This window comes from Chiloscyllium plagiosum, unplaced genomic scaffold (genome assembly GCF_037043375.1).
Source record: "Chiloscyllium plagiosum isolate Xiang-an unplaced genomic scaffold, Cpla_swu_hap1 HiC_scaffold_18, whole genome shotgun sequence".
Lineage (NCBI taxonomy): Eukaryota > Metazoa > Chordata > Chondrichthyes > Orectolobiformes > Hemiscylliidae > Chiloscyllium > Chiloscyllium plagiosum.
The window spans coordinates 35,796,497-35,814,364 of record NW_028270156.1 but is presented as its reverse complement, the minus strand read 5'-3'; the positions used below and the strand labels follow the sequence as shown (position 1 = coordinate 35,814,364).

At 43.2% G+C, this 17,868-nt stretch overlaps 1 protein-coding gene across 6 annotated transcripts in view; it reads left to right on the top strand.

Moving 5' to 3' along the window:
- Nucleotides 1-13,028, top strand: part of LOC122557768 (CD276 antigen homolog) — a 97,351-nt gene extending 84,323 nt beyond the window's left edge. For all 6 annotated transcript variants that reach the window (XM_087996489.1, XM_087996491.1, XM_087996488.1 and 3 more), the window contains 3 exons: nt 5,880-5,960; nt 8,507-8,581; nt 12,882-13,028. In XM_087996489.1, coding sequence (XP_087852615.1) covers nt 5,880-5,960; nt 8,507-8,581; nt 12,882-12,898 — 173 coding nt within the window. In that variant the 3' untranslated portion in view covers nt 12,899-13,028. The remainder of the gene's footprint in view (nt 1-5,879; nt 5,961-8,506; nt 8,582-12,881) is intronic.
- Nucleotides 13,029-17,868: the final 4,840 nt, after the last annotated feature.

Here is a 17,868-nt window from a genome sequence, read left to right as displayed (position 1 = left end):
CATTTGATATGATTTCCAAAGTACAGAGATTTCCATGGTCAGCTATATTAGATGAAAGCCCTTGGTGGAGAAAGCAGTGCCATTCAACTTGAATGGACTCAAAGGGAAATATGCACAATTTTCATATAACCCAAGACCATCTTCCTGATGGCAAAAGCCGTCTTTGTGTCTACGACAGCATCAGCACTTAGGGGAACCTTGGCCCGCTAAGATGCCTGCAGGCGAAACAGGGACACGTTGGTCTCCTTGTGAAATGACAGATACAGGCATCAGCAATACTGGGTTCTACATTGCACCAAATCAGGTTTACTTACCATGTTGTACCTGGTGGAGTTTCTCCTTGTTCTGCAAAATATTCAAACTGAAACAGCCTTCAGAAAGCATCTCCACTTTTCGTCTTTTGCACTTTTGTTACAAATCCAGTGTACATTATTCAGCACAACTTCTATATGCCAGATTTTTGTGTACTCGCCCCACATGCCAAATCTTGAGCAAATTCCATCTTGGAAATGCCAGAATATCATTTTTGCAAAGACATAGTTTCATAGTTGTCAACATATGGGCTAGGTAATCATTTTTGCAAAGACATAGTTTCATAGTTGTCAACATATGGGCTAGGTAATCATCTGCCTTCTCAAATTCAAGAACTGATTGCATTTTCACCTGTGAATTCCATGGATCTATCCTTACACCAAATGAAATGATTTATTCACTGATTTAACCACTTCCAGACATTTCACGAGTGCATGCCAGGACCATTTCAATCACCAACTTATAGAATGCTTCATATAATAGCTGACTCAGGTAAATGTAGAGAATGAACAGCAGATGAGGACATGATACACACCGGGCACAGCAGCTCTGCAATAATTGAGAGAAATTAATGCAGAACTAAGCTGAAAAGTAGCATTATTTGTTCATCAAGAATGTTGCACTGAACTCAAATAAGTTTAGTTTGTAATTCATGGTCACGGAAAAGCATTGTTAATGCAGTTCATACTCACAAACACTGCTGGGTTTACACTGTCTGCTTTATATTTTGATGATGATGATGCAGGATCACAGAATGTCTCTGAACAACCCGAAGCCTCTGTTGGGAATGGACAACCAAGTGCAGAGGATGACTCGAAAGAGAAAGGTGAGTTGTGACAATTTAAAAATGCGATTAAAACGTAACTTCAAAAGTAATCACCTGGCTGAAAGACCTGACGTAATGCAAAACTCTGACAGTGGAATTTCTTCAAGACCCGAGAAATTGGTATTGAGATGACAATACATGTTAAAAGTTTGCCTTTGCAAATGTGGTGTACTGTACATCCGTCCCACCTGCCACAACATTTTAATTCAGTGTGCTCTCAACAGCATGCATGATATTCCTTGGCTGCATACATATGCTGGTCCTTATGTTTCAATGGGCAAAAATTACGTTTTGAGAATCTTCAGTTCCGTTAGTGGCCTTACATTGTCTCTTCACAAATTAGTGCAATCACTTGTAAAACAAACATGTCCCCTGACACTTTCATCAGTGGTTAACATGTCTGAGGTAACATGCACTAGGTTTTTCACTAGGCATTGGGTTTGAGATGTGGGTGGGGAAAGTAAAAAAGAAGGATGTGTTGTCCTGATAATGGAGCATGTGGTATCCACACAGGTGTTTAGAGACTTATGGAAGCTGAGCAGATGATTGTGGCAATGTCGTTCCAAGCCCACGAATGATATTCAGCAAAATCTTTAACAATCTCACTCATGTAGTTGATGTGAATATTTTCATTTGGAGAAACCATTTTGTCCCAACCTTTCACAACATTGCCATCATCTAACTCCTAATACTCAGTCCAAATCTGCCTGATTAACTCCTGAGTCACTCACTGAACACTGTGCTAATACCTGCATAAGTAACATAAAGCTGTCAAACACTGACAGGTATTCGCGCATGCAGTGTTCAAGTGTTTGTACACATTTCAATAACCTTTTATCATTTGATATGATTTCCAAAGTACAGAGATTTCCCAGAGCTATGGTCAGTTATATTAGATTAAAGCCCTTGACCTAGAAATCAGTAACATTCAAGATGCATGGACTCAAAGGGAAATATGTACAAATTTTAACATAACCCATGACCATGTAAGATGAAGGGGTAAATGTAGGAGAATGGGTCTGGGTGGGTTGCGCTTCGAAGGGTCGGTGTGGACTAGTTGGGCTGAAGTGCCTGTTTCCACACAGTAAGTCATCTAATCTAAGGAAGCATCTGCCTTCTCCAATTCAAGAACTGATTGCATTTTCACTTGTGGACTCCACGGAACTATCCTTGCACCAAATGAAATGATTTATTCACTGATTTAACCACTTCCAGACATTTCACAAGTGCATGCCAGGACCACTTCAATCACCAACTTATAGAATTCTTCATACAATAGTTGACTCAGGTAAATGGAGGGAATGATAGCAGACGAGGATGTGATACACACCGTGCAAAGCAGCTCTGCAATAATTGAGAGAAATTAATGCAGAACTAATCTGAAAAGTAGCATTATTTGTTCATCAACACAGCTGCAGTGAACTCAAATAGATTTTGTGTGAAATTCATGGCCATGGAAAAGCATGGTTAATGCAGTTCATACTCGCAAATACGGCTGGGTTTACACTGTCTGCTTTATGTTTTGATGATGATGATGCAGGATCACAGAAAGTCTCTGAACAATCCAAAGCCTCTGTTGGGAATGGACAACCAAGTGCAGAGGATGACTCGAAAGAAAAAGGTGAGTTGCGACAATTTAAAAATGTGATTAAAACGTAAATACAAGTCATCACCTGGGTGAAAGACCTGACGAAACTCAAAACTCTGACAGTGGAATTTCTTCAAGATCTGAGAAATTGGTATTGAGATGACAATACATGTTTAAACTTTGCCTTTGCAAATGTGGTGTACTGTACATCCTTCCCACCTGTCACAACACTTGAATTCAGCTTGTTCTCAATGGCATGCATGTTATTCCTTGGCTGCATACATAAGCTGGTCCTTATGTTTCAAGAGGCAAAACTTACTTTTTGAGAATCTCCAGTTCTGTTAGTGGCCTTACATTGTCTCTTCACAAATTAGTGCAATCACTTGGAAAACAAACATGTCCCCTGACACTTTCGTCAATGGTTAACATGTCTGAGATAGCATGCACTCGGCATTGGGTTTGAGACGCGGGTGGGGAAAGTAAAAAAGAGGGATGTGTTGTCCTGATAACGGAGCATGTGGTATCCACACAGGTGTTTAGAGGCCTATGGAAGCTGTGCAGGTGAATGTTGCAATGTCATCACTAGACCACGAATGATATTCAGGAAAATCTTTAACAATCTCACTCATGTTGTTGATGTGACTATCTTCATTTGGAGAAACCATTTCGTCCCAACCATTCACGACATTACCATCATCCAACTCCCAATAATCAGACCAAATCTGCCTGATTAACTCCTGAATCACTCACTGAACACTGTGCGAAATCCTGGACAAACAACATAAAGCCCTCAAATATTGACAGGCATTCGAGCATGCAGTATTCAAATGTTCCTACACATTTCAATGATCTTTTATCATTTGATATGATTTCCAAAGTACAGAGATTTCTCAGAACTATGGTCCGCTATATTAGATTAAAAACCTTGGTCTAGAAATCAGTGACATTCAATATGCATGGACTCAATGGGAAATATGTACAAATTTCACGTAACCCATGACCATATTCCTGATGGCAAAAGCCATCTTTGTGTCTGCGACGGCATCAGCACTCAGGGGAACCTTAGCCCGCTAAGATGCCTGGAGTCGAAATAGTGACAGTTTGGTCTCCTTGTGAAATGACAACTACAGCCATCAGCAATACTGGGTTCTACATTGCACCAAAGTAGGTTTACTTACCATGTTGTACCTGGTGGAGTTACTCCTTGTTCTGCAAAATATTCAAACTGAAACAGCCTTCAGAAAGCATCTTCTCTTTTCGTCCTTTGCCCTATTGTTGCAAATCCAGTGTACATTATTCAGCACAACCTCAGTATGCCAGATTTTTGTGTACTCACCCCACATAAAACGTAAATTCAAAAGTAATCATCTGGCTGAATGACCTAACATAATGCAAAACTCTGACAGTGGAATTTCTTCAAGACCTGAGAAATTGGTATTGAGATGACAATACATGTTTAAAGTTTGCCTTTGCCTTTGCAAATGTGGTGTACTGTACATCCTTCCCACCTGCCACAACATTTGAAATCAGTGTGCCTTCAATAGCATGCATGTTATTCCTTGGCTGCATGCATCAGCTGGTCCTTATGTTTCAAGGGGCAAAACTTACTTTTTGAGAATCTCCAGTTCTGTTAGTGGCCTTTCATTGTCTCTTCACAAATTAGTGCAATCACTTGGAAAACACTTTCATCAATGGTTAATGTGTCTGAGGTAACATGCACTAGGTTTTCACTAGACATTGGGTTTGAGATGCGGGTGGGGAAAGTAAAAAGGAGGGATGTGTTGTCCTGATAACGGAGCATGTGGTATCCACACAGGTGTTTAGAGGCCTATGGGAGCAGAGCTGGTGAACGTTGCAATGTCGTCATTGGACCACGAATGATATTCAGGAAAATCTTTAACAATCTCACTCATGTTGTTGATGTTAATATTTTCATTTGGAGAAACCATTTTGTCCCAACCATTCACGACATTGCCATCATCCAACTCCCAATAATCAGTCCAAATCTGCCTGATTAACTCCTGAGTCACTCACTGAACACTGTGCGAATGCCTGCACAAACAACATAAAGCCCTCAAATACTGACAGGTATTCGAGCATGCAGTGTTCAAGTCTTTGTACGTATTTCAATGACCTTTTAACATTTGATATGATTTCCAAAGTACAGAGATTTCCCAGAACTATGGTCAGCTATATTAGATGAAAGCCCTTGGTCTAGAAATCAGTAACATTCAATATGCATGGACTCAAAGGGAAATATGTACAAATTTTAATGTAATCCATGACCATGTTCCTGATGGCAAAACCCATCTTTGTGTCTGTGACAGCATCAGCACTCAGGGGAACCTTAGCCCGCTAAGCTGCCTGGAAGCGAAATAGTGACAGGTTGGTCTCTTTGTGAAATGACAGATACAGCCATCAGCAATACTGGGTTCTACATTGCACCAAAGCAGGTTTACTTACCACGTTGTACCTGGTGGAGTTCCACCTTGTTCTGCAAAATATTCAAACTGAAACAGCCTTCAGAAAGCATCTCCACTTTTCGTCCTTTGCACTATTGTTGCAAATACAGCGTACATTATTCAGCACAACTTCTATATGCCAGATTTTTGTATACTCGCCCCACATGGCAAATCTTGAGCAAATTCCATCTTGGAAATGCCAGAATATCATTTTTGCAAAGACATAGTTTCATAGTTGTCAACACGTGGGTGAGGTAATCATCTGCCTTCTCAAATTCAAGAACTGATTGCATTTTCTCCTGTGAACTTCACGGATCTATCCTTACACCAAATGAAATGATTTATTCACTGATTTAACCACTTCCAGACATTTCACAAGTGCATGCCAGGACCATTTCAATCACCAACTTATAGAATCCATCATACAATAGCTGACTCAGGTAATTGGAGGGAATAAAGAGCAGATGAGGACATGATACACACCGTGCACAGCAGCTCTAATAATTGAGAGAAATTAATGCAGAACTAATCTGAAAAGTAGCATTATTTGTTCATCAAGACAGCTGCACTGAACTCAAATAAGTTTAGTTTGAAATTCATGGTCACGGAAAACCATTGTTAATGCAGTTCATACTAACAAACACTGCTGGGTTTACACTGTCTGCTTTATGTTTTGATGATGATGATGCAGGATCACAGAAAGTCTCTGAACAACCCGAAGCCTCTGTTGGGAATGGACAACCAAGTGCAGAGGATGTTTCGAAAGAGAAAGGTGAGTTGCGACAATTTAAAAATGTGATTAAAACGTAAATTCAAAAGTTATCACCTGGCTGAAAGACCTGACGTAATGCAAAACTCTGACAGTGGAATTTCTTCAAGACCTGAGAAATTGGTATTGAGATGACAATACATGTTTAAACTTTGCCTTTGCAAATGTAGTGTATTGTACATCCTTCCCAACTGTCACAACACTTGAATTCAGCTTGTTCTCAACGTCATGCCTGTTATTCCTTGGCTGCATGCATCAGCTGGTCCTTATGTTTCAAGGGGCAAAACTTACTTTTTGAGAATCTCCAGTTCCGTTAGTGGCCTTACATTGTCTCTTCACAAATTAGTGCAATCACTTGTAAAACAAACATGTCCCCTGACACTTTCATCAATGGTTAACGTGTCTGAGGTAGCCTGCACTCGGTTTTTCACTAGGCATTGGGTTTGAGACGCGGGTGGAGAAAGTAAAATGTCACAACTATATGGTTAATTCAATAATTTAACCACTTCATGACATTTCACAAGTGCATCCTCGGACCATTTCAATCAGCAAGTAATAAAATATCTTCACGCAATAGTTGCGTCTGGCAAATGGATAGCGTGAACAGCAGACTGGGGCGTAATACACACAGGGAGCAATAGCTCTGCAATAACTGAGAGAACCGTAACGCAGCACTAATCTGAAAAGTAACATCATTTGTCCATAGGGATAGCTGCACTGAACTCAAATAAAGTTTATGTGATATTCATGATCACACAAAAGCATTGTTAATGTAGTTCATACTCGCAAACACTGCTGGGTTTGCACTGTCTGCTTTATTTTTTGATGATGATGATGACGCAACATCACAAAATGTCTCTGAGAAACATGAAGGTAGTTTTGGGAATGGAAAACAAAATGCAGTGGATGATTCAAAAGAGAAATGTGAGTTACTACAATTTAAAAATGCAACCTTTGAAAACTAATCATCTAGGTGAAAGACCTGACCTAATGCAATGGACAATGGAATTTGTTCAAGACCTGATAAATTGTTATGGACCTGACAGCACATGTTTTAACTTTGCCTTTGCAAATGAGGTGTATTGTACATTTTTGCAGCCTGCCACATTACTTAATTTCAAGGTGCTGTCAGCGACATAATTTCTTCAATGGTTTCACCACTTCAAGACATTTCACAATTGCATGCCAGGATCATTTGAATCACCAACTAATAGAATTTGTCAAAGAATAGTTGGCTTAGGTAAATGAACGGCATCAAAAGTATTATCAAGTGTAATACACAGAGTGAGCAACAGCTCTGCAATAATTAAGAGAACGTCAGTGCATCACTGATCTGAAAAATAGCATTATGTGGTCATCAATGTGGTTGGACTGACTTCAGATGAACATGTGTGAAATTCATGGTCACACAAAAGCATTATCAATGTATTTTCTACACCATTATGTTGCTGGGTTTACATTGCCTGTCTTGTATTTTTTTGACGATATGGATCCCTGAATTTCACTAAACATCAACAAAGTAATGCTACAAATACAAACCAAGACACAAAGAATCACTCGAGCTGGAAAGGTTAGATGCAATGATTTAAAAGTGTGACCAATTCCAAATAATTATGAGTGAAGTACCTGATGAAATACAAAAGTGTCACGACTGAATCTGATCAAGCCCTGGAAAATTGGTATTGAGATGACAGTATGTTTTAATTATTGCCTTTGCATCACAGACACACTGTACATTTTTGCTGCCTGTTGCATTGCCTGATTTCAGTTTTCTGTCAATGAAATCCATTCTGTTCATTAGGTTCATGCATCAGCAGGACCGTATATTGCAAGAGAAAAATGTTACTGAAACATACACTCCAACTTGTACAGTGGCCTCATATTGTTAGTGCACAAATTAGTGCAATTATATAGGAAAATAAAATCCTGCTCTGATCTGATGAATGACTGCACAATCTTTTTCCAAAAAATCCACATTCTGAACACTCTTCAGAAAACATTTCCACTTGGTCCTTTGCACTATGGGAACAAATCTTACGTAGATCGTTCAATACACATTCTCTTTGTCGGGTTATTGAGGTTTGATCTCCCATCCGTTTTCTTGACCAAATTGCAAGATTGTTGCAGCTATTATGTACGTCATTCCACACCTTTGTCTCTGTGTCAGAGTCACATTGTGTTGTGATGAACCCTCGTTCCTGTTATTGAGCAAATTCCATCTTGGAAACTCCAGAATATTAGTATTAATAAAAAGATCATTTTCATAGATACCATCACATTTGGGTAGTTTACAAATTCCAGAACAGAGCACATTTTAATCTGAGAAATCTGATCTGTCCTCGAACAAAGTACATGATTTGTACGATGATTTGACCACTTTCAGATACTGAGCAAGTGCATTCCAGGACCACTTGAATCACCAAATTATCAAATTCATTATATTGAACCCAAGTTAACACGTGAATGTCATTATTGGACTAAAGCACTGACGTGGCACTTTCTACCCCCATGTGTTGCTGGGTCTTCACAATCTATTTTGTTACTTCAAGAATTACAGGAGGAGTCTGAAAATTCTCATGGCACTGCTGGGAATGGAAAAGAAGTGGATCACTCAACAGAGAAAGGTGAGTTGCTACAATTTAAAAATGTGATGAATTAAAATGTAGTTGTGTGCAAGATCTGATGGAAAGCAAAATTCTGACAGTGGAATTTGGTCAATAAATTGGTATTGAGATAACAGTACATGTTTAATCCTTGCATTGACATCAGAGGTGCAATGTACATTTTTGCTACTTGCTGCTTTATTTGATTTCAGTGTGCTGTCAACAACATCCAACTCGTTCATGGGCTGCATGTGTCAGCATGTCATTATATTGTGAGAGACAAGAGTTACTTCAGGACAATCCCCAACTCCTATCATGGCTTTATATTGCCAATGCCAAAATGGTGCACATATTTCTAAAATAATGTTGTGCTCTAACACTTTAAACAATGATTGAACTGTGTGAGATAGCAAGCACAACATTATTCAGCAGGCAAGAGAACTTGTGGTCTTGGTGAATAAATTAAAAAGGAGATATTTGCTGTGTTTTGAGGGGAGCACATGGAATCCACACAATTGTTAGAGGTCAATGGAAGCAAAGCAGATGAATATCAGTTTGTTGTTCTCAGACGATGAATGCTGTTTAGGAAGACATTTAACAATTACTTATGTTATCAATGTGACTGAGTTCGTAAGTTCCCAGTTCATATCTCTGAACCAAATTGAAGAGATTCCTGTATTCAGTATCTCAGTGACACAGTCTGGAAAGAGTGTCCTGGCATTCTTGGCATCACTGTGAAGAATTCTGGGAAGAGTGTCAAAAACAGGGGCAGCAGGTGGCACAATAGTTAGCACTGCCACCTCACAACATGATGCGTAGAGTTTGCACCGATTCTCTAGCTTCCTCCCACAGTTCAGAGATTGTAAGTTAGGTGGATTGGCCATGCTAAATTGCTTGTATTGTTCAGGGATGTGCTGGCTAGGTGGATTAACCATGGGAATTGCAGGTTACAGGGAGAGGGGAGAGGTATGGGTCTGGGTGGGTTGCTGATCAGAAGGTCAGTGTGGAGTCAATGAGCTGAATGGCCTGCTTCCAACTTTGTAGAGTTTCTTTGATTCTGTGATAGTTCAAAAAATAAAACAAAAATAGTGAAAGGCCAGCGAGGGTTCTAACATGCTTCCACCATCAAAAAGAAGCAGCATTTCTTAAAAAAATGTATTTCATGACAAGGTTAGTCACACTTAAACAATTACAAAAACGCAAACTCACAGCTGTTCATTGTTCCTCCCACCTTATTCTTAATTACTATTCAACTTGCTTGGTCACGCTTTCAAACTTACAACAGTTACACTCAGGGTAAAGCATTAGCAATTACATTTTCTTTCCTGGCAGTATGTATATTGTTTTACGTTAAACGGTTGTAGATCTAAGCACCACCTGAATAACCTTGGTGTCTTATTTTTGAGTTATTCCTCAAATGTGAATGGATTATAATCTATTTAGTTTTAAAGTTCCCATGTTGAAAATAAATTTTGGAGTGTTGAAGAGCAAATGCCACCAATGCTTTTTTTTCAATACTAAAATAGTTTGACAGGGTAATGGGAACAGGAGCTATGGATCGGAGGATGGGGTAGCTGGTGAACAGGCAAATACAGCATACAGAGAGTCTGTGAGGAAGGATAGACAGTTAATAGGGCTAAGCTGCAATCAGCATTATGGTTTGAAGTGTGTTTATTTTCACACAAAAAATGTCAGGAATGAAAGTGATGAATTTAGAGCATGGATCAGTACTTGGAACTACAGTGTTGTGGCCATTACAGAGACTTGAATGTCATGGGGCAGAAATGGATGTTGGATGTTCCAGGATTCAAATGTTTCAATATAAATAGGGAGGAAGGTAAAAGAAATGGAGAAGTTGTATTGCTAATCAGGAATAGTACAACAGCTACAGAAAGAGAGTTCATTGAGGAGGGTTTTCTACTGAGTCATTATGGGTGGAAATCAGGAGCAATAACTTCATTGGGAGTTTTCTACAGATCCCCCATTAGCAACAGAGACATGGAGAACCAGGTTGGGAGGAGAACTTTGGAAAGGTGCAGGAGTAACAGGGTTGGTATCGTGGTTGACTTTAACTTCCCTAATATCAATTGGAACCTCCTTAGTGCAAATAGTTGGATGGAATAGATTTTGTCAGGTGTGTCTAGGAAGGATTCCTGACCCAATATGTAGATAGAGTGATGAGAGGGGAGGCCATATTGCATTCTGTTCTTGGCAATGAACCAGGCCAGGTGTCAGATCTCTCGGTGGGAGAGCATTTTGGTGATAGTGATCACAATTCTCTGACCTTTACTATTGTCATGGAGCAGAATAGAAGCAGACGGTATGGGAAAGTATTTAATTGGGGGAGGGGACTTATAACGCGATTAGGCAGGAACTGTGGCGCATAAATTGGGAGCAGATATTCTCAGGGAAATGCACAACAGAAACGTGGAGGTTATTTAGGACAGGTTTCTCCCACTGAGGCAAGGAAGGGATGGTTGGATGAAGGAACCTTGGATGACAAGGGATGTGGAACATCTTGTCAAGAGAAAGGAGGAAGCTTACTTAAGGTTGAGGAAACAAGGATCAGACAGGGCTCTAGAGGGTTACAAGGTAGCCATGAAGGATCTAAAGAATGGGCTTAGGAGACTTAGAAGGGGTCATGAAAAAGTCTTGGCAGGTAAGATTAAGGAAAACCCCAAGGCATTCTACACTTATTTGAGGAACAAGAGGATGGCCAGAGTGAGGGTAGGGCTGATCAGGAATAGTGGAGGGAACTTGTGCCTGGAGTTAGAAGAGGTAAAGGAGGTCCTTAATGAATACTTTGCTTCAGTATTCAGTAGTGAGAGAGACTTTGTTGTTTGTGAGGACAATGTAAAACAGGCTGATATGCTTGAACAGGTTGATGTTAAGAAGGAGGATGTGCTGGAAATTTTTTAAAACATGAGGATAGATAAGTCCCCGGACCAGACGGGATATACCCAACACTACTACAGGAAGTGAGGGGAGAGATTGCTGTGACTTTGGCTATGATCTTTGCATCCTCACTCTCCACTGGTGTAGTACCAAATAATTAGAGGCTGGTGAATGTTTTCTCCCTTGTTAAAGAAAGGGAGTAGGGATAACCCTGGGAATTACAGACCAGTCAGTCGTACATCGGTGGTGCGCAAATTATTGTAGAGGATTCTGAATGACAGGATTTATGATTATTTGGAAAAGCACAGCTTGATTAGAGATAGTCAGCATGGCTTTGTGACTGGCAGGTCATACTTTACAAACCTTACTGAATTCTTTGAGGGTTTGACAAAACACATTAATTAAGGTAGACCAGTGGATGTGGTGTATATGGATTTTAGCAAGGCGTTTAATAAGGTTCCCATGGTACGCTTATTCAGAAAGTTAGGAGGCATGGGACACAGGGAAATTTGGCTGTCTGGATATAGAATTGGCAGGTCCATGGAAGACAGAGGATGGTAGTAGATTGGAAGTATTCAGCCTGGAACTCAGTGGCCAGTGGATTTCTGTAGGGATCTATTCTGGGATTTCTGCTCTTTCTGATTTATATAAATGACTTGGATGAGGAAGTCGAAGGGTGGCTTAGTAAGTTTGTCGATGACATGAAGGTTGGTAGAGTTGTGGTTAGTGTGGAGGACTGTTGGAGGGTGCAATGGGATATTGACGGGATGCAGAGTTGGGCAGCATCCGAGGAGCAAGAAAATCGATGTTTTGGGCAAACGCCCTTCAGCAGGAATTCTTGATTCTTTACACAGGTTGTTTACACAGAGTGTAGTGGGTGCGTGGAATGCACTGCCAGCAGTGGTGGTAGAGTCAGATACATTAAGGGACATTTAAATGTCTCTTGAACAGGCACATGAATGATAGTAAAATGTAGGGCATGAAGGTTAGTTTGAATTTAGAGTAGGATAAAAGTTCAGCACAACTTTGAGAGCTGAAGGGCCTGTGCTGTGCTGTACTGTTCTATGCTTTGTGCTCTAATATCAACTCTGATGTTGATCCATCTTTTTTGAAAATTAAACCATAGGCTTCTCTATTCCAGCCTCATCATCCTACAGGAGAACTCTCCAACTCCCAAATCAGTAGCATCTCTTGTTGATTTGAATGGTTTTGTTCAAGCTGGGTGCAGTCTGTACAGGTTCATCCATTAAAGTTATTGTTAGTTTTTCAGAGACTGCTCAGCAATGGGTAAGCCATACCATCTTTGTCTGCTTTCATAGCAAATTAGTCTAAGGTACTAAAATTAGGTACATACTTTCAAAAAAATCTGTTTATGTTAAGAGTTGAGGATTATGTTCAGATTTTCATATTTTTCTTCTTCACACAGACAATGATTCAAGTTAAGATGAGATATATTCCAGAAACAAGACACTTAAATATGAAGAAAGGTGGTGGACAACATTCACAGACTCTGTACATTTCTATTTTTGTTACTGCACGAAATCTCAACTTCAATCAACCTGTTGTTTTTTTTTATTATGAATTTCTACTGCTGGGTATTGTGGAAGTTTATAGCAAAAGTTTACAGTGTGATGAAACGGAAAGTATATACTGTAGTCTTGCGTTCTTATACTCCACAACCACCTGATGAAGGAGCAACGCTCAGAAAGCTAGTGCTTCCAAATAAACCTGTTGGACTATTACCTGGTGTTGTGTGATTTTTAACTTTGCCCACCCCAGTCCAGCACTAACATCTCCAAATCATGACTACCTCTGAGTAGGTGTCAATATCAGAAACAATACCATCTCCATCAAATCTCCGCAAAAGACTATAATGTTAATCAGACCTTACTAGCAGTATCCCAGATCTGACTAGATAATAGAACATCAAACAGTTTCTCCAATTAGTATGTACTTGTTAAATACCTTTTAACTGGGTCATTATCCTTTTCAGAAACTAGCTGTCAAAACAGTTCTGAAGTGAAATTGTATGAGTGAATTAAACTCACATCAGCAAATAGTAAACAAATCTCACAACCCAGCTGTGATATTATTCCTTATTCTTTCATTAAGTATGGGTACAATTTTTAACTTATTTAGAACATATTGGCCTAGTATTGTTTACTAACATTTACTAACTTAAAAGACAAAAGGCAAAAGGATTTGCACCTCTTAATATTGCAAGCAGACTGGGCAGACACTCAAAATCCCATCAGAAGTAACAGCCAGCACTTAGCACATAGAGTCATAGAGATGTACAGCATGGAAACAGACCCTTCGGTCCAACCCGTCCATGCTGACCAGATATCCCAACCCAATCTAGTCCCACCTGCCAGTACCCGAACCATATCCCTCCAAACCCTTCCTATTCATATACCCATCCAAATGCCTTTTAAATGTTGCAAATGTACCAGCCTCCACCACTTCCTCTGGCAGCTCCTTCCATACGTGTTTTAACCCAACTCCTGTCTCCCAGGAGAGAAGGCCCTCAAATCTTTGTGAACTATAGAAAAAACAATGGAACACAATGGTAATTTGATTTGTATATATGTAAGAGCTGTTTATAAAAAGATTAGTGTATGACTGTATTTCAGGATTCTACTTGCAGTTGCTGAATAAATGCGGTGATTTTCGCCACTCACCAATTTCGGTTGTTATTTGAACACAATCCGACATTACAGATGATGGTCTTTCCATGTATCTGCTTCCCTTGACCTTTTATATGGGAGTTGTCATGGGTTTGGAAGATGCTGACGAAGGTCTTGATGAATTTCTGCACTGTGTACACTCAGCACTGCTGCTACTGAGCTTCCAGGTGGGGCAAGTAAATGTTTGCATACTTTGTCCTGAATGGTGTCAAGCTTCTTGATTGTTGTTGGAGTTGCACCCACCCAGATAGGTGTGGTGCACAGTATCCCCACCCCCACCCTACTCTAGCTTATCTCTCCACACTTCAGGCTCTCTGCCTTTATTCCTGATGAAGGGCTTTTGTCGAAACGTCGATTTTACTGCTCCTTGGATGCTGCCTGAACTGCTGTGCTCTTCCAGCACCACTAATCCAGAATGCACAGTATTCAGTCATACTACTGGACTTGTGCCTTGTAGATGATCAGAAGGTGAGTGATTCATGACAGGATTCCTAGCACCTGATATGCCCATGTAGCCACAATATTTTATGTCTTGTGTTGTCTAGTTCCTCCTGAAACAAGTTAGACAACTCCAACCAAAATATTATAAACGTATTTGCCCAGGTATCCCACAATACTGCAGCGGTCAAATCATGGCAAACACTCGCAGGTACCAATGCTAAACGGTCTCAACTTAATAAGGAAAAAAGTTACAATAACCTTTCATACACTCTCTAATCCGAAAGGTCACTTAAGCTTCCAGTTCTTCCTCAGTTTTTTGTCGATGTCCAGAGGAACCTCGATTATCCGAATATCAATTATCCGAAAATCAGATTATCCAAAGGGGTTCTTGAGGTCCCCACAGAAACATTACATCAAAGATGTGTGTCCAGCACTGATTGCGTCTTTTGATTACATTGATTAAAAGTGTGGCCGAGAACAGTCCTGGACTGATGGGAGTGCAGGCACCATCTCTAAGTCACTGACCTCCCACCGCCTCTCTCTCTTTTCACACACTTTCACTGGAATTCTACACAGGCAGGTACCCTGAATTCCACCCCCCACCACTTCTCCAGATAATCTCTCTAATATGATCTTGTATAGAGCAAACATGAAACCTATCAAAAAGTCGCAGTAAAAGGTTGTGTGTATGTGTGTGTGTATTTACTATTAGGAGACTCAACCCCCCCCAACCCCCAAAAGACAGCAGCAGCAGCAGTCTTGTCATTGGTATCCAGTCCGGCTGCCCTGGAGAGGGGGTGGGGGTGGATGTGGGGCAGGGGGTGGGGGTGGACGAGGGTCCATAAGACCATAAGACATAGGAGTGGAAGTAAGGCCATTCGGCCCATCGAGTCCACTCCGCCATTCAATCATGGCTGATGCGCATTTCAGCTCCACTTACCAGTGTTCTCCCCGTAGCCCTTAATTCCTCTAGACAACAAGAATCTATCAATCTCGGCCTTGAAGACATTTAGCGTCCCGGCTTCCATTGCACTCCGTGGAAATGAATTCCACGCATGGGATGTGCTGGTGGGGCGGGCGAGGGGCAGTGTTGAATGGGGTTTGGAGGGTGGACGATGGGGTGGTGTTGGACAGGGCTTGGGGGCAGGTGGGGGAGTGGTGTTGGACAGGGTTTTTGGGGTGGGCGGTGTTGGATGGGGTTTGGGGGTTGGGTAGTGGGCGGTGTTGGACAGGGTTTGGGGGCGGGCAGAGGATGGGGTTGCACGGGTTTTCAGGGCGGGCGGGTGGCAGTGTTGGACAGGGTTTGGGGTGGGTGGGTACAGTGATGTACAAGGTTTGGGGGGTGGGGGTACGGTGTTGGATGGGATTGGGGGATGGGCAGGGGAGCAGTGTTGAATGGGGTTTGTGGGCAAATGGGGGGCAATGCTGGATGGGGTTTGAGGGAGTGGTTGGGTGGTACGCTGTTGGACGGGGTTTGGGGGTGTGGGATGGACGTGTTGGATGGTGTTTGGGGGGGTTGGGTGGGCGATCTTGGACGGGATTTGGGGGTGGGTGGAGTGGGCAGTGTTGGACAGGTTTTGGGGGGTGGGGTGGGCAGTGTTGGACAGGGTTTGGGGATGGGGCAGGCAGTGTTGGACGGGGTTTGGGGGTGGGGTGGGCGGTGTTGGACGGGGTTTGGGGGGGTGGGGTGGGCGGTGTTGGACGGGGTTTGGGGGGTGGGGTGGGCAGTGTTGGATGGGGTTTGGGGAGTGGGGTGAGCGGTGTTGGATGGGGTTTGGGGGATGGGGTGAGCGGTGTTGGATGGGGTTTGGGGGTGGGGTGGGCAGTGTTGGACAGGGTTTGGGGTGGGGTGGGCAGTGTTGGACAGGGTTTGGGGGTGGGGTGGGGTGGGTGGTGTTGGGTGGGGTTTGGGGGTGGGGTGGGCCGTGTTGGATGGGGTTTGGGGGTGGGGTGGGCAGTGTTGGACAGGGTTTGGGGTGGGGTGGGCAGTGTTGGACAGGGTTTGGGGGGTGGGGTGGGGCGGGTGATGTTGGGTGGGGTTTGGGGGTGGGGTGGGCGGTGTTGGATGAGGTTTGGGGTTGGGGTGGGCGGTGTTGGACGGGGTTTGTGGGGTGGGGTGGGCTGTGTTGGACGGGGTTTGGGGGTGGGGTGAGCAGTGTTGGACGGGGTTTGGGGGTGGGGTGGGCAGTGTTGGACAGGGTTTGGGGGTGGGGTAGGCAGTGTTGGATGGGGTTTGGGGGTGGGGTGGGCAGTGTTGGACGGGGTTTGGGGGTGGGGTGGGCGGTGTTGGACGGGGTTTGGGGCTGGGGTGGGTGGTGTTGGATGGGGTTTGGGGGGTGGGTGGGGTGGGCAGTTTTGGACCGGGTTTGGGGGGTGGGGTGGGCAAGTTGGACAGGGTTTGGGGATGGGGTGGGCGGTGTTGGACGGGGTTTGGGGGTGGGGTGGGTGGTGTTGGATGGGGTTTTGGGGGTGGTGTGGGTGGTGTTGGATGTGGTTTGGGGGTGGGGTGGGCGATGTTGGACGGGTTTTGGGGGGTGGGATGGGCGGTGTTGGACGGGGTTTGGGGATGGGGTGGGCAGTGTTGGACAGTGTTTGGGGGTGGGATGGATAGTGTTGGATGGTGTTTGGGGGGTGGGGTGGGTGATTTTGGACGGGGTTTGGGGGGTGGGGTGGGTGATTTTGGACGGGGTTTGGGGGGGTAGGATGGGCGGTGTTGGACAGGGTTTGGGGGGTGGGGTGGGCGGTGTTGGACAGGGTTTGGGGGGTGGGGTGGGCGGTGTTGGACAGGGTTTGGAGGGTGGGGTGGGCGATGTTGGACAGGGTTTGAGGGTGAGTGGGGTGGATGGTGTTGGACGGGGTTTGCGGGGACAGGGTGGGAACGATGTAGGACTGGGTAGGGGAAGGCAGGGAGCAGGTGTTGGATGGTGTTTGGGGTTTGGGCGGTAAGGCAGTGTTGGACGGGGATTTTGGGGGTGGGGAGTATGCGGTGTTGGATGGGGTTTTGCGGGGTGGGGGGTGTGTGGTGTTGGACAGGTTTTGGGGGAGTGGGCGGTGAGTGGTGTTGGGGCCAGATTAAGGCTTGCACGCAGTGTGATGCTGCTAGTCTCCTGAACGGGGAGCGGACTTAATAGAAAACTCCGAGCCCCAGAAGAAAGGCAATGAATCGATTAAACGTATCATCAATTATCCAAATGAAATAGTGCCGGCCCATCTCATGTGGATAATTGAGGTTCCTCTGTACACAGTTGCTCTTTCTCTGGCTCTGTCTCTGCGAAATTGCATTCT